This window comes from Cynocephalus volans, chromosome 2, assembly GCF_027409185.1.
Source record: "Cynocephalus volans isolate mCynVol1 chromosome 2, mCynVol1.pri, whole genome shotgun sequence".
NCBI classification, from domain to species: domain Eukaryota; kingdom Metazoa; phylum Chordata; class Mammalia; order Dermoptera; family Cynocephalidae; genus Cynocephalus; species Cynocephalus volans.
In genome coordinates, this window is record NC_084461.1 from 129,528,220 (window position 1) to 129,550,205 (window position 21,986).

General features: G+C 40.9%; 1 protein-coding gene across 2 annotated transcripts in view; it reads right to left on the minus strand.

Moving 5' to 3' along the window:
* The window catches only part of PPP2R2B (protein phosphatase 2 regulatory subunit Bbeta), a 437,349-nt gene that overhangs the window by 70,560 nt on the left and 344,803 nt on the right, over positions 1-21,986 (minus strand). For both annotated transcript variants that reach the window (XM_063087040.1, XM_063087039.1), the window contains exons 4-5: positions 21,146-21,311; positions 14,429-14,541 (exon numbers count right to left, since the gene is read on the minus strand). In XM_063087040.1, coding sequence (XP_062943110.1) covers positions 14,429-14,541; positions 21,146-21,311 — 279 coding nt within the window. The remainder of the gene's footprint in view (positions 1-14,428; positions 14,542-21,145; positions 21,312-21,986) is intronic.

Consider the following 21,986-nt stretch of genomic DNA (forward strand, 5'->3'; position numbering starts at 1 on the left):
AAATCAGATGATACTTTAATAATATTACCTCCACTTCATAAATGAACTGATACTTTGAGAGCTTAAATAAAAGGCCCAAAGCCATACAAAGACAGAGTTGGGATTCGAATCCAGAGCCTTTTAACTACTCCCCTTGACTTTCTCCCTGAATGGTTCTGTCTGTGGGCTTTCCTTCCCTACTAGAGGATAAGTGGAAATAAATCTTCCCTAGGTTTCTCTTGGCAATAACAACATTTTGCTCACATGTTCTGAACAAAAAAGGCAATTGTTATGTTTTAAGACATGCATGTGACTTGTTCCTTCAGTTCGTACATTTCCCCGTGCACTGTCATGACATATATTTTGGGTCTGTTCACATAAAATCTACTGCATTTCTCTTCTCAGTCCTAGGGAATTTTAACTGGCAGCCAATCCATTTTGGGCTGTGTTGCAATTTTGAGGATATGCTTCCCTTTAAAATTCATAAAGGTGCAAAAGAAGAAAGCCTCCTACATCATTGGCAGCAGGACTATCTGGGCTGGGCAAATACATGGTTTCTTTTCAACGTAGGTGCCACTCACCAAAATCCCTCTCAAAAGCTCTGAGCGTGAACTTACCTCTCTCTGTTTGTGTTGGAGAATGAGCCCGGCTCCCCCACAGTCTTGTCTACTCTGTCCAGAGGAGCCCCAGAGAAGCACAAGAGTTAGTGTTTCTTGAGGCTGGCTGCACAAGTTAGTAGTTTGGGTTTACTCAGTGCTGGGGCTTCTCCAGCTGGAATCTTCCAGATCTCACATTCTGCTAGCTACTTTGTATTTTATGCAACATAAAACGCAATGAAAATTTGGGTACCATCAAAATAATTTAAGCTTTTAAATCTTTATTGAATATCTTCTGACTTGCTGTCCTTCGTTCAATCTGTTTTCAGTTTTATGTTGGTTTTTGCCCCTAAAAATACCCTGATATCCTGGACTATGGGATAGCGGTTTAGCCACAGTTGGCCTGTCTCAGAGATTTTTTGCCCAGTGAATGAAAGGAAAATGGCAACAAAACGATTACTATGGCAATTACACAATAGAGAGAAATCTAGGATCAAACATAAAGCAAGCACAGTACCAAGCATGTTCCCCCACTTTGGAATCTGGGAAAGCTTTGGTGGCTGCTATTGTTAGATTAGTGGTAAAAACTGTTAGCAAATGCCAGAAAAACAAATTGCCTCTTTCTGGAGCCAGTGCACATTTATCTCTGTTGTTCCTCTGGGCATGGGGCTCAATTTTCTTTGCATGGATAGCAGAGCATATCCTGCTTTGGAGGAAAGCAAGAGCTCTCCTGTATGGTTCTGCACTGCTAACCAACCTCAGTCACTTCTTCCTTTCCCGGGCCCAATGCTTGCATGGAAAATTGAGGTAATGATTTATATGTCGTAAGCAGTTCTGACAGGTGCACTCTATCTTGGCTTCCTCTAGCCCTAGGACTAATCGGAAGCTTATCTTTTCCTTTGTGTAATAGGGAGCTGTCAGCTTCTATGACCCTCCAAACAATTCAATCACTCATGAGCGGATTCACCTTGGAAGGAGGACACCTTGATATTGGAGAAGCTCGGTGCAGGCCATGCCCTGACATGTATCAAATGAGTGGCAGACAGGGGGCTAGAGGGCAACATGGCCAAACTGACAAAATGCCATTTGCTTCCTAAATTTAAACTCTCTGTATCCACCAGGTACTACCTATGTTGTACTACTGGCTCATCCATCTTGGTGTACATCCTGTCTTTGGCACAGAACTTTTAGGTATCTGGGCAAATAAAGGTGTTCCAAAATATGACCTGTGCAGAGAAGAGCAGGCTTGCACTGCTCTTGGGAGAAAGAGAAAGTTCCTTAACAAAGAAACAACCTTTGTTCCTTCCTACAAAGGTCAGGGTGGTCTGCCCTAACCTGCCTCCCCACCTGCATCTTGCTGGTACCACACACCTCCTGCGTTCAGCATTCCAGCCACGCTGGCCCCACTTCCATCCCATGTTCTCCTGGGCTTCTTCCCCTCCTTATGACCTTTGTCTGTGGTGATTCCTCTGCCTGGAATGCTCTTCCTGCTCCTCTTCTAACCTACCTCCTGCTTCAGCTTAAATATTAATTGCTCAGGAAATTATTCTCTGATTTCCCCGAATAGATTGAATCTTCCCATCATCTGCTCTCCTGTCACCATGCACCTCCTGCTCTGCAGGTCCCATTAAAGTATCAGTTTTACATTAGGAGCATTTGATTTATGCCCCTTCCAACCAGAGGAGACTATAAGCTCCGTGAATGCAGGGATTGTGTCTTTCATGCTCACTGCTATACCTCCAGGGCCTATCACAGTGCCTGGCTTACAGATGTACTCAATAAGTGCTTGTGGAATTAATGAAAAAATGAATAAGCAAGAAACCTAGGTGGTGCCTATGTTCTTAACTGGTCTGATCATCAAGTAGGGCAAAGGCACGTTGCACTACATGGTGTACAGGGTGTGACAGTCATCTGTGGGTCCATCTTCACAGATGACCTTACCATAAGAAGGAATAATGGTAACCGGGTGTGGCTTTGTTTCATCACTTCTGTTTCAGTAACTAACCTGGTAACTCATGAGCCCCTGCTCTGTTCTCTATGTTGATAATTTTATGTTTCCCCCACAGGATGTTTTTCTCAGATGCTATTTGAATTTAGAGAGCAAGTGATAAAAATAAAAATCAAGCTTTCAGAAGTTTCTAACCATCTGCGTGTTTGGTGTTGAACTAGTAAAATAATTGGATGAAGTTTTCACCTTGTGTCTAGATGTTTGGGCATTAAATAGACAATGGCCTTATTTAATTGAATAAAAACTCTCAATCCCTGAAAAGAATGAGAGGAAGTGGGATCTTAGAAAAGAAAAAAATGTTGGAAAAGAAATTTGGCAGTTTCTAAACACACAACAGGATTGATTGTAACGTCAGGCAGGGGTATCGGAAGTTGATGTTACTATTATTAAATAAAGTTCAAAGCTCAGTAGTTGTAAGCCCCGTGAGAGGAGGAACCACACATGCCCATCACAACTGGACATGTGGAAACTTCTCTTTATAAATGGCAGATTAGATAGAAGTTAGGTTAGACAGAAGGGGACATTTGTGGATAGTGATGGTTTCTAGATTGCCTGATGGGGAATTTCTGCTTCAATTAGCCTCTGAAGTAGAATAAAGCCTCCATTGGCTCAGATGGTTGAAAACCACTGCTGCTGTCAGGACACGTTCTCTGAGGGGGCTGCAGTCGGACAGTCAGGGGTGCACTGCGGTTCTGCCAATTGCTAGCAGAGGGACTGTCACACACATTGCCTTCCTCCATGTGTAGCAGTTTCCTCATATGTGAAACAGCCACACTCGTTCGTAGCTCACAGGTTGGCCATTAAACTAGGAGGTATGCAAAGTGCCTGCTACAGTGTCAGGCACTAGTAAATGCTCAGTTGATGTTAATGAACTTGAATGTCAAGAGGGAGGTTGTATTAAGGATCTTTTCCCGTCAGGTGGTTCTGTGACTGGAAGGCAGTAAGAACAGAGTGAAATGCTGTCAGGGTAACTCCCGTTTACCGACCTAATTCTTTCAGCCAGCATTTGTCACGGTGAGGTCAACCTCTGTGCTGCTCAGAGTAACAGGTCGATGAACTGCTTGTTACTGGTCCATGACAAGGTAAAGGTGCTCAAGCCAGAATCAGTGTACTGCTTCACTGAGAAAATCTTGCTACGGAAAATAAAAGTGTGAGTTGAACTACACTGTGGCTTAGTGACACAGACAACTCACATTCTGGTGCAAGCTCCTGATCTTGCTGTAGACCAGCAGGGGTCAAGGACCACATTTGGAGTAGAATGTTCTAGAGAACAGTAATCCCCTGAATTGAGAAGAGTGTCCTTCATGGTCAAATAATATCGATGGAAAACACTGCATGCCATATAGCTTTCTTGGAGTTTGTTACTTCATATTAGTGTATTAAAGGTTCCCAGAAACCCTGAAGTAATAAATTTGTTTGAATGTGTTTAAGCTAGGGTTTCCCATCTTACGTGAGAAAGAAACATTTGTGAGTGTGTGTATGTGTGTGCGCATGCGTGCACGCATGCTACTGCTTTTAATGTTTTTTCTGGTAAAGTAAACAAGCCTGTCTGATCACAGCAACAAATTACAAGAGTGTGACCCACCCTCCTCCATTCAAATAAATACAAATCTAACAAATAAATTCAAACGAATGCACATCTTTCAGGTAGAAAATTCCTTTCCTTGTGGCTCAACACCATTCTAAGGAAACAAGAGGATAAAATATTTTCCTTGTTGAAAAGAGTCTCCTCTAACATAAAACCACCCTTATAAAAGTTTTCCTCCAACCAGTTTCTTGTTTTTATATATCAAAGGAAAGAAAGTATCTTGCTATCCACTACCCCCTGGGGAATACTGAAAATCTTTTTCTCTGGTGAGAACTGGTATTTAAAATGCTTAATCAATGCATCAGTTCAAGCCTGGTGTGCAGTGTACTAGGATCAAAGTGATCATGTCCTCTGTTGAACTTGATTCCAAATCCATTTGTGTTAATTATTTTCTACAAAAGTCTTATATATAATGAGCAGAGGCCCTAGAAGTCCTCTTAGGATTTCAAATTAGTTCTTTGCATAACCTGGTATCAAAAAGAGATCTGGGCACATATTTTTGATCTCTTGTTAAGAAAGCCTAATTGAAAAACAAATAAAAGTCAGTTCTAGGCTTTGTTAACATTCTCAGATTTCTTGGGCAAAGCACTACTTGGGTACCACATGCCATTTACACAGCTGTACATGCCTGCACATGCACACGCATATACATGGAGTTTCAGGGACTGGAGACTCACACGCCTGACTCCAGCAACAGTGAGCTCACACTTCAGAGCTGGGACTTGGTGTGTGAGCAGTGTTTTTCCCATTACACTCATAATTCAGATAATTTCATCTGAAAGATTCAGAAAATGAAGGTTTTTTCCCCTGACAATCATCAAATTATGCCTTGATTTTCCACTTCCTTTTAAAAGTAGACAGAGAGCCCTTTAAATGAAAAGGTGGGAGAGTCACACTAATAACTTCTCTTTTGAGAAAAACCTGTGTGAGTCAGTGTGAATTAGGTTTGAGATAGTGACAAGATCCTTGCTTTACAAAGCCTGAAAAAGGCCAACAGCCTGCCCTGTCCTGGCCAACCTTCCCATGTCTCTGAAATTCAGACCATGTAATAATGACCAAGGTTAAGAAAAGAGAATTGGTCACAGTCTGGAGTACTGTCCAGCCATATGACCACGGAATTTCAAGATAAATGGCACCCAAGGCCATAGAAACATCCAGATTTTCTTCTGTAATATGATACTTTTCTTTTCCTGACACTGGTGGACAACTAGTTCCTATCACATTCAAGAGGTCGGACACCTTCCAAAGGATTTGGGAGCTAGAGGCAAAGAGAACAAGTTCCTAAAACAGGTATAGGATTCTGCTTATATTTACACTTACGTTGGATCTAATTACTACATGGCAACTGCAGCATAACAAAGGTAACTTTGAGATGAAAGGAAATATTTTATAGTCTGAACCCATGGCAGTGTAGGAGAGCTCGTACAAGCACACATTCAAAATAAAGCACAATGGATTGCTGGTCCTTATATGTAATACTACTTTGAACTTTTCAATGTATTCATCAGGCTTTCCTGAAACACCTCGTCTCCAGGTGAAAGACAAGATGGGAAGGGAGAGGAGAAAGGTAATAACATACACAGAGCATGTATTGATGACAAGGCATTATTCTAGACACTTCAGCAAGTTATTTTATCAGCCTGACCTCTGCAAGAACGTACATTTCCATTTACACTTGATCATGGAAATCTGGTCAGAGATTGAGCCCTTTCCTGGAGACTCTATAACACTGTGTAAAGAGTACAGACTTGGAAGTCAGACTGAACCTGGTCATAAATATGACTCTGCCCCTTTGTAGCTCACTTCAGCTCGCTGAATTAAATGTTCCCATCCATAAAATGGGGTAACAACAGTACTCACTCCACAGGGCTGCTGTCAGGGTACAATGGGACGGTGCATAGTACATATTTAATAAATATCTGCGGTATTGTTACTGGTATAGCACACGGGCCACTAGGTAGGCTGCTCCTATGACTTGACCAGGAGTCAGAGGGGGAAAGAACTTGAGTTATAAAAGACATCAACAACAAAAATAAATAAATAAATAAACAGAATAAATAAAAGACATCAACAGCTCACACTCACCCTTAGCCAGAGTGGCTCACGGAAGCTCACTCTAAATTACATGACTCACTTAGTGTAAAGGCAACCACGTTTTGATAATAATGTTTCCCTCAGATTAATCTATAAAGAACCTTGAGGTTGGAAGAGGGAAGAGGAAAAAGCAAGGACTTAAAAAGTCAGACTCAGAAAATCTCCACTTTGTAGTGGACCTTAGAAGTCATTATACCAATGGCTCTCAAACTCAGCTGATCTTCAGAATTGCCTGGGACACAGCTGAGAAATATGGGTAGATTCCTTGGCCCTATTCCTGGAGATTCTGAGTCATTTGGCTGGGGGTGATTAAGATGTTCCCAGAGTCTTATCCAGGCTTAGTAAGCCATGACCTAGTTCCATGTACCCTGTCTGCCACGCCTTCCCCCAAACAAAATGGAAACCCACCTATGCCTAAGGCACCAGCAATTTCTACAGTCCCTCTACAAGTTATTCTCCAGACCCTGCTTACTCCTATGTATTCTGGCTTACACTGTATATTCAGATGCATACACCAGGCATTCTATTTTAATATAAGAGGCAGGATAGCAGCATGGGCTTTGGAATCATAAAGACATGAATTCAAGTTCAAGCTCTATCAATTACTAGCTGTCTGACATTAGGCCAGTTCCTTACCCTCTCTGGCTTCAGGTATCATATCTCTAAGATGAGGATAATATCAGTACCTACATTATAGGTTTATTTGAAAGATTAAATTAGCCAATGTGTGCAAAGTATTCCTGGAACACAGCAAATGCTCAACAGATGTTACTGCTCTTACAGTTCCAATTAAATTTTTTCCTTTTTGTCTCCCTGAATATTAGCCAAAGAAATAAGCCAACGAGCAGAATAGGAACATCTACAACCCTCATCCCCAAAAGGCAACGCATGTCAAAAGACAGGCTTGTCTGTGAGGATAGTGCCTGAGGTTCCTGTGGAGTGCTTTGTGCTCCCGTCACCAGAACCCCATGACACAGAGAGATACAATCAGATAATGATGGCAATCAATAACGATAACAGAAATTATTATTTATTTTCATAAACACAGAGTATGTGCGTCCCGCTGGCTTACACACATCACATGCCAGCATTCACTTTTGGGGCAGTCAATCAATAGGAGATCTCAATATCCACCCGCCAAGGCAGGAGGAAAAGAATGGAGCGAAGGTTGAGAAATTACCCACACCAGAGTGACACATTCACAAAGTTAATCTAATCCACGGGGCCATCGGGGGCCGTTGCAAGCCTGTGAATATGGAACAGGCTTGATTGATTTTTCACTGCGGTAGCTAAACACTACGTTGTTATTTGCAACAAATACAGGGAAAGGAAAAATGAAACCATAAAAGGATTGGATATGAAGCCCCCAGAGCAGCAATAAATCACAAAATGAAGTCTAAAAAATTAAAAATGGTTAGAGGAAGGCTGTATCTGTATCCTAAGAGGACTCAGTTATGAAAGCATAAACCCAAAACTAAAATCTGGGGCAGTGAAGGCTGATCCTGACTCACCGATAATTTCTCCTGAAACTGGCCTGGGGTTACTCCTCCTCCTGGAGTGAGTATCACCACATGGTCACCAAGAGGCAGCAAGAAAGCCCAAATGCTCTGGACAGACAGAAAGTGCTTGATTCTCAGTTCTGCCACTTTCTAGCTGTGTGACCCTGGATGGGAGCCAGGCTCCCAGAGCCTCAGTTGTTCCCTTTTATAAAGGGGGTGATCACACCCTCAGCACTAGAAAGAAGGAAACAGCAGTGCATGTCCTGCTTGCCTCCCAGTATCCTTGGGAGCATCAGATAAGACCCCCTGCAGGAGAGCCTGACTTCTCCTCCAGACACACCTGGAAAACCCTTTCCTGATCTGGCATCTCCTCCCTTCTGTGCCTGGTCTAAACTGCCAAGGCAGTCTTCTGTGCTTTTCTTAGGACACTTGCCCTCATCCAGTATTTCTCAAAGTATGGTCCAGGGACCACCTGCACCAGAATCCCCTGGGGATTTTCCAGGAGGGGTTTTGTTAGAGTCCAACTCCAATCTCCTAAACCTCCAATCTGGAAAACCCTCAGGTGAAACACTGGCATACCTAGTATTAAGGCCAGTAACTGGGTTCTAAAATGCATTCCAGTGACCATGAGGCACACTGTACTTGACAACCACTGCTTAAATTAATATCATCTACAGACTTTTGCAATGTGTCTCCTCCCTGCCCCTTGAGGACAAGAGAGTGTGCTTCATACATCTTTGTAAGATCCCCTTTGGAGTATGTGCTTAGTACAGTGCCTGGCACATAGCAGGCACCCAATAAATAGGATAAAAAAAATACATCAAAAAGTCCTATATGTCAGATGCTCTCATCTTCACTACTATCTAAATCCATGGCTATGCCATAAATAGTCCTGCATAATGGTGAAGGACAGGCACTCTGGGATCAGACAGACCTGTGCTCCATTCTTGACTTTGTGGCTTACTGGCTTACTATTTGCAAGGCCTTAAGCCGGCACTTACCTCTCTGAGCCTCTGTTTACACATCTCTAAAATGGGCAGAAGGCCTAAATCATAGGATTATGAAACTGCTCAGCCCCAAGCCTGTCACTAAGAAGGGTTGAGTAAATGTAGTTGCTATTATTAGTAAATTTAAACCAGTGGTCTATTTTATAGCTCTCTAGGAAACAGATCAGGTAGTCAAATTGATTGTTTCACTAAAGAGATCTCTTTTAGGAAGGAGTCTCTCTTTTAGGAAAACGGGCTAGTCTTTTTAGTCAACCTGTCTAACCTCAGGACCTGTTAGCAATAATCCTCAAGGAGTCTGCCTTTGGTAGTCAGAGCTGGTAAATGCATATGCCAATTTGCCAGGGTGTCTTAGATGGTGGTAAGGGGGTGTCTAAATTGCCACCAGTAGGATTTGCACACATCAGGGCCATTTTAAGCAGAAAAAGATCAGTTCTGGAGAGCCAAAAGAATGTGTGTGTCCTGAGCTGAGAGGAGGACAGAGGCAGTCCTAAGTAGGAGACACGAGTGTAAAAACATGATGTCGCTTAATCTGTTCCCTAACACCCAGTGTGTCCCTTGTGTACCCACCTTGTAGCAGAAAACCCTTTGCAGCCCTCACCCCTGCCCTCCACTCCCCACAAATCAAGTCCACATGTTAAGAAAGCTTTGACAAAGAATTCAGAGAGGCACAAGTCAATAATAAAATTCCTCTGCTCTATGGTCATGAATGAATATTGTCTTAGAAGGTAGAAGCTGTGGAGAATAAGAATGAAAATCATCCGGTTTGGAGTCAGACAAATGAGGTTTGAAACTCAGCTCAGCCGTTTTCCAGCCATGAGATTTTGGGCAAACCTCTTGCCTACTCCAAATCTCAGTTTCTATTTCTGTGTAATTCATTCATTTGACAAGTATGTACTGAGCGCCTACCATGTGCTGTGCCTTGTTCTAGGTGCTGGAGCTGCAGGACAGAACCAAGCACAATCCCTGCTTCCATGGAGCTTACATTTCACTGGTGGTGGAGGGAGGCAGGCGATGAACATATGACATTTTAGGCCGTGATAAGAGCTAAGAAAAAAAGGGCAAGGTAAGGACACAGAGTGAATGGGAAGACATGAGTGTGCTGTCTTCCACAGGATATTCAAGAAAAGCCTCTCTGACTGGTGGCACTGGAGCAGAAACTGAAATGAAGTGAGAGGCTATGGCTCCAGCAGATCTGGAGAGAATAACAGGCCCTACCTGACAGAGTTACTGTGAGGACTAAATGTTAGGACGTATAAAATCCAGCTCCTGGCATATAGCAAGCACTCAACAAACAGTGGCTATCATCATCATCATCATCATTGTTATTTCTATTAGCTGTAAGGGGTGTTTGGATAAAATCCGTTAGCAAACTTGAACTCATTACATCTTTTTCACTTTGGGGGAGTTTATGACAAGTCACAGCTTGGGAGCTCACACATTCTCAATTCTATAACAGGTTCAAAAGCAAATTTCAACCTGGTCTAGGTTCCCAGGGTACTGGCAGCCAACCATAATGAGGAAAATAATACCTCTGGGCTCATTCTGCTGGGAGAAGTATGCTAAGTGTAATTTCTCACCACCCAGCTCCCATCCCTGGCTGATTAAGTCACTTGAACAATGAGTTCCTGTTGCCTAGAAAGGGCTCCGAGGGACGGTTGCCCCTGGGTATTGGGAGGTTGGGAAAGAAGGGCACGAAGGATCTTGCTAAGTGGAACTGCATAAGACTTCCAGGTCTTTGTTTCTCCATGCTGAGGTCAGGGATCTGGAAATACAGTGTGTGTGTGTGTGTGTGTGTGTGTGTGTGTGTGTGTAAGAGAGAGAGAGAGAGAGACAGATCCCCTGACATGGAATAAAATACAGTGTGTGTGTGTGTGTGTGTGTGTGTGTAAGAGAGAGAGAGAGAGAGAGACAGATCCCCTGACATGGAATAAAATACAGTGTGTGTGTGTGTGTGTGTGTGTGTGTGTGTGTGTGTGTAAGAGAGAGAGAGAGAGAGACAGATCCCCTGACATGGAATAATAATGGCACTAAGTTATTTAAAAAATCATTTCAAATGCCCAAATGTATGTGTCTAAGTTTAAGAGCAATAGCTGCTGGTTTTTAGCCTCAGCCCTGGAATAACCAGTTGATGGACTTTGGGCAAGTCACTTTCTCTCTCTGAGCCTGAATCAAATTTAAGGGCCCAGGTTTCACAACAAAGTAGATGAAGGTTTGATTCACAGCTCTGCATGATCTTGAGCATGTTACTTAACCTCTTAGAGCCTCATCTGCTCCATGAACATTTTAACAGCGAGCTACACTTCTTGAGGTAGCTAACGCAGATAGAGTGCAGCATAGCGCATGGAACATAGCAAATGCTCAGTAAATACTAGATGCCCGCACCTTCGCCTGCAAATACCTGTCCTGCCCTCTTCAGTGGCTGTTCTGAAGATGAATCAAGGGATTAGATAAGAAAACATTTTGTGATGCAGATGGTACTTTATAACAATAAGCTGCTATTTAATTACCGTCATGATTATTACTTTGAATGTGATGATACTGAATAGAGAATAGAGTTTTCATGAAAGTGCTTCTCATAGGCTCTTTGGATAACAAGTGACTGGGTGTGAAAGGCTATCTTCCATGAAAAAAAAAAGTCACATTTTTGCCTTGAAAATCTGAGCCTCTCAGCACCGAAAGAGTACAGGTTCATTACACAGTGAGGATTAATTAGCTGTCAGGTATTATTAAATGTTCTCATTCTCAAGACCCACGTGGAACTGGAAACTATGGAAATAAGTGAGAGGTAATCATAGTGCAGGGAAGGGGAAGATGCAATTGCTGGCAGTGAAAATTCTAAGAGCAGAGCATGTTAGTAAATTATAGTCTGATTAATATCATGGCAGCTCATTCGTTGTTTGGAGTCACTGTTCTAAGTCTAGGGTCTTCAGGGTTGCCTTTTTTTTTTTTTCCCCTTCTACTACTGGGGTCAAAAAGGAGAGGAGGCTGGCTTTTTCAGGGTTTGCATCAAAAGAATGCTGGGATGTGCATGTTTACACCGAAATACAGGATATCTGAAAGTCTCGGATGGGAGAGGAGGTGAGATCAGATACAAGTTTATCCTCCCAAATTGGTACAATAACTGTTTAAATGATTGAAAAATAACAGAGGCTCATAAAGATGACAGTTCCAAGGGGCCTTTGGGATGATAGAGATCAGTGACCACACACTCCTTTGTTTCACCACCAGGGGCAGGTGTTAAAAATGCAGATTCCTCTGGACCACCCCATAGAGATGGGTCTCGGGAATCTGCATTTCCCTGTCCTCTACTCGGCAGCCTAGACACTAAACTCAGAGGGAAGAAATGTGATTCATCAGTCAGGGTTGTGCAGCTGGTTGGTAGGCAAGTGAGAACGAGAATTGGGATTTCCCAACTCCCAGTCACACCTCAGGGCTTCCTTCTACGTCTGACATGAAGTCTACTTTGTCAGCATCCCTGTCTTGCTGTGCTGGGGATCTCTGCTCTAGTGGAAACTTAAATAGGCCTTCTCTCCTCTTTATCACAGGCATGGGATTCTTTAAGGGATTAAGCACAGATACATGAACTCCCACCCACAGGATGCCACGAACAATAGGAATCCATAGTGGGAACTTCAGATGGCACCTGAGAAGTTACATCCACATGGCAAACATAGGTAAGATAAAGTCAGGGTGGAAGTTCATGGTATAAACTCTGCAGTGGCACCTAATCCATTTGTTTTTTCTAGAGGACTGCAACGCAACGTCCTGAGGGGTGAAAGATAGTCTTATTCCTGTTGTATTGTCAGCACAGTGCTGGCCACTTAGTAGATATCAGCGAGTGGCTTGTAGAGTGAATATGACAACATAAAAAAATATGAACTTTTTCATATATATAGGCCTACTATCAGTAGGAGGTAATAATAGCCATGATGATGATGATGATGATGATGATGATGATGATGATGATGATGATGATGATGATGATGATGTTAGTAATACTAGAACAGCAGCAGGGAACTAATGTTATTGAGTGCTTTCTGTGAGCCAGACACCACACAGGCTCAGCTCTTTATTACACACAATATCTTAATGAATCCCCAGAACAATCCCAGGAAGTAGTGACTACTGTCATCCCAGTTATACAGGTGAGATATTGGAGGCACAAAGGCTTCGAGTGATATGCCCAAGGCCACGAGCTGAAAAGTAATAGAGCCAGAATTCTAACCCAAACCAGACTGACTCAATGTTCACACTCTTTACTGATCTACTCTCCAGTCTCCAAAACCTCTGCACATTTAGAGCACCAACGGTGGGTTTATGCTTCTCCCACCCAGTCTGAAAAGGTAGACTTGCATGGTAGTTACCCAGGGTTGAAGGCACAGGCTGATGAGACGAAACCAAGTGCTCACCTGAAGACCAGGTGCCATTAGCACTGGGTAAACACCTAGTAAACTGGGTAAACGCCTAGCACTATGGCCAGCAAAGAGTCTGTGTTCAAAAAGCATCTACTGAATAAACTGATGAAGAAATGAATGAATGAACAAATCAATAAGTGGGCTAATTATGCACACGATGACCACCTAATTTTCATTTCTGCCTTTAAACCTAGGGCAAGAACCTCTTTTCCCCACATATACTTCCCTGTCTCTCTTCTCAGTTTTGGTTTTCAGCTGGTGTCTGAAAGTGCATATTTTACACAGTTTTAAAAGTCTCCTGGGGCTAGGGCTGGTCCCAACACGTGCCTGCTTTGCAGTTCACATTAACATGTTGAAAACTAAACTCATCATCAGTCCTGAACCACTTCAACCTACTCTAGAGTGTCTTCCCTTAAAAGTCTACTTTCAAAAATACATTTTTAATACCACTTCCATATGAGCCCTTTCCTGGCCTCCCAGAACCAAACATAATTTCTTCTTCCTCTGTTCAAGCTGCAAACTCTCTGATACTCTTTCTCAATCTATTGACCTTACTCTATTTAGTGTCATAATCATTTGCATATTAGTCTCACAAATCCTCTTTTCTTACCAGACCATGCATTTCTGGAGGGCAGGAAGAAAACTACTCTGACTAAGGTCATGTATTGAGAACCAGCCACAGAAGAAGGGCTTTCCATCTGCCTTGCATTTCTTCGCCATGAGTCCACGCACAGTAGGTATTATGTAAACCATTCTGTAGATGAAGAAACTAAAAATAACTTGCATGAGTAAAATTCACAAAGGTTAACTGAGTATGTGAGGTTCTGGTAAGTGGCAGAATTTGAACACAGGCCTGTTGGATTCTGGAGTTTCTGTTCTTAATCACAATACTACAACTTTCCATGTGGGTAGTCTCATCCTCTGTGCCTTGAGTATAGAAGGTTCTCAAGACAGTTTAGATAATGTGAACAGACAGAGGCTAAGAATATAGTAACATACAGCCGTTGCCATGTGGGCAAGTCCTCAGGGACAAAAGGAAAAGCACGGATATGTGGTCACCAGGGCTTGGAAACCTTCCCGCTCAACCATCTGCTACCAGAGACTGGGGAGACAAGGGAGGTTGAGTCTCTGTGAACCTCCTTCACTCACACATCATAGTTATGACCACCAGCAGCAGCCAGCACATGGCCAACCTTAGGAGACCTTCCCCCAGCGCTGGTGGCCAAGGGGGCTTGCACTCACCCGCAGGGTCGTGATGGTGGCAGGATCCCGGAGCCGGCCCTCTTCATCTTTCAGATTGTAGCCTTCGGGCCTCTTGTCACGCTCACTGACTTTCCACAGCTTCACAGTTTTATCTGTGGAAGGTGACCAGGGGAAGTCAGAATTACAGTGACAAGCGAGCATGTAAAGGAGTTTTCCTGGGGGTGGGGTGGTGACGGGAGAGGTGGCGGTAATGATGACAAGAACTGCTAAAGAAGCTGGCTCATGCAAAGGGCCGCAGTGCACAAGTCTCGTCATTTGAAGGCAGAGCTCATATTTCAAATGAAAAACATATATTGCAGTGGGACAAATAGCTTTCCTTAACAACTATTATTCCTTGATTGACTATTAAATCTATAGCTTATATGTTAATTTGGCTTATTCTATAGAAATATTTACTGAACATTGAATAATAAGAGTAGCCACATATATGGAGCTTATTATGTAACTATGTTAGCACTTTACATGGAAAATTGATTTAAGATTCATTGACACTAACTCCCGGAAGTAGGTACTATTTATTATGTCTTTTCCACTGCACTTAAACACTGTCTTACCATGCTTTGCAAGGCCCTCCATGACCTGACTCTCTACTTCCTCAACCTTTCTGATCTCACTCTGCTCCTGCCACATGGCTTCCTAGCTGCTCCTCGTATACACTAAGTCCACTCCTGCCTCAGTGCCTTTGCACTTGCTGTACTTCCTGCCAGGAAAGCCCTTTATCCTCTTTTTCACATGACTCACTCCTTCACTTTGCTCTTTCTGTTCATGTCCCAACCTCAGAGAGCCTTACTTACAAGGGTACTTCAAAAAATTCATGGAAACATTCATATTACCTTTTAATTCTATTTTTCAACAAATTTTTTGAAGTACCCTTATAAAACCTACATAAGAATGCTCTCCTTACAACCATTCTCTATCCCCTTTCTCTTTCTTTTCTTCATAATACTTCTCACTAATTGAAAATTGGTTAATTATCTTTTCACTACTTGACAATTTGTTAATTATCTGTCTCTGTCACACCAGAATGTAAAATCACTGGACGCAGGGACCCTGCCTATCTTGTTCATCACTATACCTCCAGCACCTAGAACAGTGCCTGGAACATAGTAGATGCTCAGTAAATACTTGTTGAATGAATGCACAAATCACATCTACTTACTGCATATTTCTAGCAATACACAGGGAAACAAATGGAAAGGAGATGAATCAAAATCCTCCTTTCCCCTTGCTGTCTCCTTGGGGCCCCCAGCTGGAAAGTATCTTTCTCACCTTTGTACTGCCCCATCACTTTATACCAGTTAACGACACCTCTCATTCTCCATAGCATTAAAACAGAGGTGAGAACTCCAATGCCTGCAGGGGTCAGGCAGGCCAGGGAAATGAGTGACAGCAGCTAAGGGCTCTGGGGAGCTGGAGGTGACATGCCCCACCTGCAGGCTTTCAATTCTGGTTTTTAAGGGAACATGTTCAGGCCAGACAAATTATATGTGTGGGCCACATGCCCATGTAGGCCTTCCCTATCAGATCTTGCATTCATTATTTGTACTTGTTTTAACTTCTCTTCTGGAAGGAAGTGCTTTCTTTTTATCTTCCTCTATCCTGCATAAGGGTGGCTTTGGAACCAGACAACCCTGGGCCCAATCCCCACTCCAACTCTAGACAGCCGCATGGCCAGGGACTGGGATTCCCACGCAATAGGCACCCAACTAGTATTTCTTGAGTGACAAACAAATAGGATTGCCAGATTTAGCAGAAAAAAAGTACAAAATGCCCAGTTCAATGTGAATTTCAGATAAACAATGAATAATTTTTTTTAGTATAAATATGTCCCACATATTTCAACCTTATAAATAAAGATACCTAGTTTCTCTGTGCCTCAGTTTCCTAATTTTAAATTGGGAAAAATAGTGTCTTCCTCACAAGGCTCTTATGAGGATTAAATGAATCACAGCAGGTAGAGTGTTTAACACAGTGTTGGGCCTCTAGTAGTGACTCACTAAGGACAGCTGTTATTCGAATTAGCAAATTGGGCAACTATTCTGCAATGATGACATGTTGCTCTGACAATTTCAGCTTCATCCCACAATGACATCAGCACATCCTCTTCCTCCTCTGTAGTGCTACCGGGGCAGGAAAACCACCCCTCTACCTTGCCTTTCTCCCTTGTCCCATCACCTTGCTCCTCCATTGCTCCTCACCTGGCTCTGCACCACCACGTCCCATTTCCTGTACCTCTGGGAGGTAGATCTTGTAAGCAGGGGATGGGGATCACAATACAGCTCCCCTTGAAACTGTCAGAAACAAATGCCTTGTTTGCAGAGGTCTTAAATGCACCACATTGTGAAGTGAATTTTCAGCAGCAAGGTAGCTACTTTAACAGAAAAGTGTCCCTGTTTTCTCATGACCAGGCTGGTCATGTCTGTGGGCATGCCCCGCAAGGCTGCTAAGTGTATGCTTTGTACATTCGGAACTGGGCACTCACCCCAGCTTGTGCCCGGGCCCAAGGCAAAGAAGCCTTTCCTGGCTGCAGGTTTAATTTAGAAGCTTCTGTCTTTATGCCAACAGCCCTCTGGCCCCATCCTCTCTGGAGATCCTGCTGCATACTAAACTGCTTATAAGGGTGAGAAAATAAAACATAGGCCATATACATAGTCACTTAATTAGCTCCTGATCAGCTGTGGCTTAGAAAAACCCAAGAGCCAGTGAATTTTAACACCAAATGTTTTCTGTTGGTTGGCTTTGGAATGTATCCCATCTCACTTACAAAGCAATTTTTATCTTATACAATTTTTTTTTATCACGAATGATAAATTGCTATATAGAGATATCATGAGTGAAACATAAAGAATAAAAAACACCTATAATCCTTTCAGTCAGGGACAATCATTGTCAATATTTTGCATAAATTCTTGTACTATTTTTCCTATGCATTTTTTTGGATGGGATACAAACCTATAATAATATTGCATATATAGATTTCAAATTTTCTAATTTTATTTCCTTTTTATTATACAAGTGATACATGTAATTAGAAAATAAAAATGATCGTAACGGTAAAAAAATAAAAATTTCCCTCAATTCCACCAGAGATAGCTATTATGCAAATTTTGTGCATATTCTTTCATTATATTTGTTTATACAATTATGTAACTGTTTTCAGAAAACATAATATGCTATACATAGTTTATAATATGTATTTTGCCTAATCACAGATCTAGCTGTACCAACACCTATCTCTGTAAATGTATAGTTGGCCCTCTCTATCCATGGGCTCCTCATCAACAAATTTAACCAACCATGGATGGAAAATATTCAGGAAAAAAAAATTAAAAGTAATGGTACAACAACAAAAATAATACGAATTTTAAAGATATGGTATTATAACTATTTACATAGCATTTAGATTGCATTAGATATTATAAGTAATCTAGTGATGATTTAAAGTATATGAGAGGATGTGTGTAGGTTATATGCAAATGCTATGCCATAAGGCACTTGGGTGTCCATGGATTTTTTGGTATCTGTTTGGGGGGTTCCTGGAACCAATCTCTTACCGATATGGAGGGATGACTGTATTTATATGGATAGATTTATATGAAACATATATAATTTCTTTTTTATTTATTTATTTATTTATTTATTTATTTATTTTTATTTATTTATTTTTTTTAATTTTTAATTTTTTTTTCTAAATTTTATTTTGTCGATATACATTGTAGCTGATTATTGCTCCCCATCACCAAAACCTCCCTCGAAACATATATAATTTCTAATAGTGAGAATCTGTAAACAACTAACGATCTAATAGTGGGAGACTTACTAGTAAACTATAGAAAAAATCATACAGAAGGGAATACTATGCAGTCATTGAAAACGTTATGGTATTTTAGAAGAATATTGAACAATTAGGAAGATATTCCTTTTATTAAATGTTATATTATTAAATAAGAAATCTAGTTAAAATTAGTTAGTAGAATATATCACATTTCTGTTAAGAAACAAACATCTATCCATGCCTCTTTGCTTTTTTCTTTAAAATGCATTAAAAGTGGTTCTCTCTGAATGAGAACACATCTTCATTTTGCTTCTCTGTATTAAAAAAAATTTTTTTTACAACGAACATGAACTTACTTTCACAACAAGAAAAACAAATTCAGTATATCATCCCCTCTCATCATAGGTATTAAGCGAGAGAGAGAAAGCTAGGTAAAACAATGTGGTTTCATATAGCAAGTAATTTCAAGGTCTAGATTTACAATTGAATGTTGGTTTTATTCTTCATTAAAAATTGTAAGGTTGAAAATACATTCTAGCAGAAAGTAAAAATTGCACCCAACTATAATGAGATGAGCACAGTTTTTAAAAAAGATAATTGATAGTGAATTCAATCCAATTCCCCATGGCTGGGTTGCCTGGAGTCATTCTTGACTTTATTATCACACAATTTCTTTAGACTGGGTACCTTGAAGCTTTGTGGATAAAAAAAGTCTAAGGAACGTGTGGCTGTTACTATGAGTAATGACTTTTTTCTTTCTTCTGGCTGGTTCTCTGAGTAGTTTATCATCACTTGTGGCAGCTTTTAAACACAATCTTATCATTTATCTTCATTTTCTCTTTTGTACAGTAATTCCAATTGTCTTCCATTAATTTTTGCATGTTAACCTATTTGGCCTAAGGGGGATTCTCAACCTCATATTAGTATAAAAAAGAAAATCATATAATAACATGGGAATTTTTCTTAAAAGAATCATTTTGAAATGTTGTTGGCATATGAAATAGCACCCCAAATGAGAAGATAATATCCTTGTTAATCAAAAAACTATTTAAAAACTCAATTAACAGAACATTATGCTATATAATTAATCTTCATTGCAGTTCACTGATTTCTTTCCCAGCCCCCCACAAAGTAGTTAATAAGAAGTCCTTGAATTTTATTGCAATAATCGATAGGCTAAATTTCATAATATAAAGTAAGCTAGCTACAGAAGATAATCAGACACTTTTCCTCTGCCTAAAATAATTAAGTCAAAATCATTAGATGTCTTTTTTATTCTGATATAGTACTGAATCTGTGCAGCCTTTGAGTGAAACTTAGACAGCAAAATTAAAAGGGAAGAAACTGAAACAAATTCACATGGTTTGGCTTCAACCAAGTCAGGGTTGCAAAAAGTTACCAGAACAATAATACAGTTCAAGAATCAAGTTACTTGGAATCTGGAAAAACAGATGAGTAGAGATCTGGTTATACTGAGATGAGATATGCTTGGTTAACCTAAACTGTCTGTCGCAAAATTATCATTTGTTAGATTTGTACACTGGCTTTACACTTGAGAGATTTGGGGTTCATCTGCATTCAAAATTTTCCACCTTGGGCCGGCCCGTGGCTCACTCGGGAGAGTGCGGTGCTGGTAACACCAAGGCCCTGGGTTCGGATCCCATATAGGGATGGCCGGTTTGCTCACTGGCTGAGCGTGGTGCTGACAACACCAAGTCAAGGGTTAAGATCCCCTTACTGGTCATCTTTAAAAAAAAAAAAAAAAAATTTCCACCTTTTTCATGAGATTAGCATAAACCTCATTGTATAAACTTACAAAATTAAAATGATAAACAAATTTACAAGTCACTCACAATGTACAATCAAAAATTAACCATGATGAACCTTTTGTTGGTTTGCTTCCAATCTTTTAAAAAAATATTCCTATATGTTTGATAATATTATATACATCGTCTGCATTTTTATCACTTGACATATGAGCATTTCCCTTTCTTTTAAGATGCTGGGTGCAGGCACAAAACAAATCCCTCGCTTCTTGATATATTTAAGTGTATATTCCTCATAGACTCACACCCAGTATGAAACGAATCACTCTCCAAATGATTTGCTTGGGAGAGGATGTTTGATTTTTATATACCAATCCTCTTAGTTATTATGCTACTTCATTAGCACCCTTTAATATATGACTTAATTCTGAATTGTTTTGAGCATAGATGGCTTCTTTCAGCAAGGGTTTAAGAACCTGGAGGACAGGTGATTCCACTGTATAAAAACTTACTGAGTGAATATGTAAATTTAACTCTCTGTTCAACCCCAACACCCTTTCTCTCTGACCTATTTATGTCAACTCCACCGAAATCAACAAATGGTATAAAAAGAATATGGAGGGAAGTAGAGAAAGAAACTATTTCTTAATCAGGTCTTTGATAGTGTCCCTATCTCTCCTTGACTTATGCTCCTAACATAGAATTTCATTTTGTCAGAGACATGCACAACCATCTGTTTTACAGACCCTAAAATATATTCAGGGATTAATAACTTCTATTCAATATGCCAAACTCATAGAGACAGCATGTTGAGTTCCCTGAAATGTGTTCCCAGAATAACATTCAGTGAATCTTGAAACAGGAAGTCACATTCCCAAAACACCTGCAAATAATCTGCATTAGTTGAAAACTGCAGATAACGGGTCTACATGATTGGGTCATAAACTTGATATTTTTAAAAAGAATAGCTACTATTTATTGAGGGCCTACTGTGTGTGTGCTAGCCACTCCACTAGGCATCTTCCAAAGGTTGTTTCTAAGTTTTTCACAGCCCCCAAGGTAAAAAGGAAAACTGAGGTTAAGAGAGATTGAAAAGTAGAGTTGGGTTGACTATACCTCCAGAAATACTGAACAAAAAAAGTCACCTCTACGTACCATTAGTAGACAGAAGAAAGTAGGCTGCATTCTGTTGAGGAAGCCATCTTATTTTATTGATTTTTTCTTCTATTTCTAAACTCTTCAGGTAATCGAACTCGGGTTCATGGCTCTGGAATGTGCTGTAAACATTGTATTCACCCCTGCGATGAACCTGATTTTTACTCTGCAGGAAGGGAAAGAATACACAAACGATTAAATCATGGAAGCCAACTGCAAACTCACCAATTCCTTTTTTTTTTTTTTTTTTTTTTGAGCAGAGTCATTAGGGGTAGTATGGGTAAGCAGGCTGTGTCAGAGTGGGATGAGCGCAGGATCATGACTGTACCCCTTTTGGTAAATATTGATGCCTCTTTTATACATACACACACACACATATATATGTATCTATGTATACTTGTAAATTACATACATGAACTTGTACACTAATATACGATGCGCATGAGAACATATACATAGAAATAGGAGCTAAAATAGGACAAGATTTTAAAATTAATATAAATAGAAATTCTAATATTTTCTCTCTGTGTGCTAACAGATGCCTCAGACACCCTTTGGAGTGAGCCATCCCATGCTGGCACCCACAGATATTTATATCAATCCCTTACAAAGAGTACACAGTTGTAGCATCTGTAACTTTCACTGGCCTTTTAAAAATCTCGCCAGATCCTCACAGATTCTCTGAGAGGTAGGCAGGGCAGGGAAATGGACAGAGGTATTAAATGACTTCTCCAAGGTCACATAGCTCATAAGGAGCAGATCTGGGCTTCTGACACTCCCCCGCCCCCCACCCTTTCCCAATATGAGTGACAAAACAGACAGGAGCTCAGAGATGCCATCT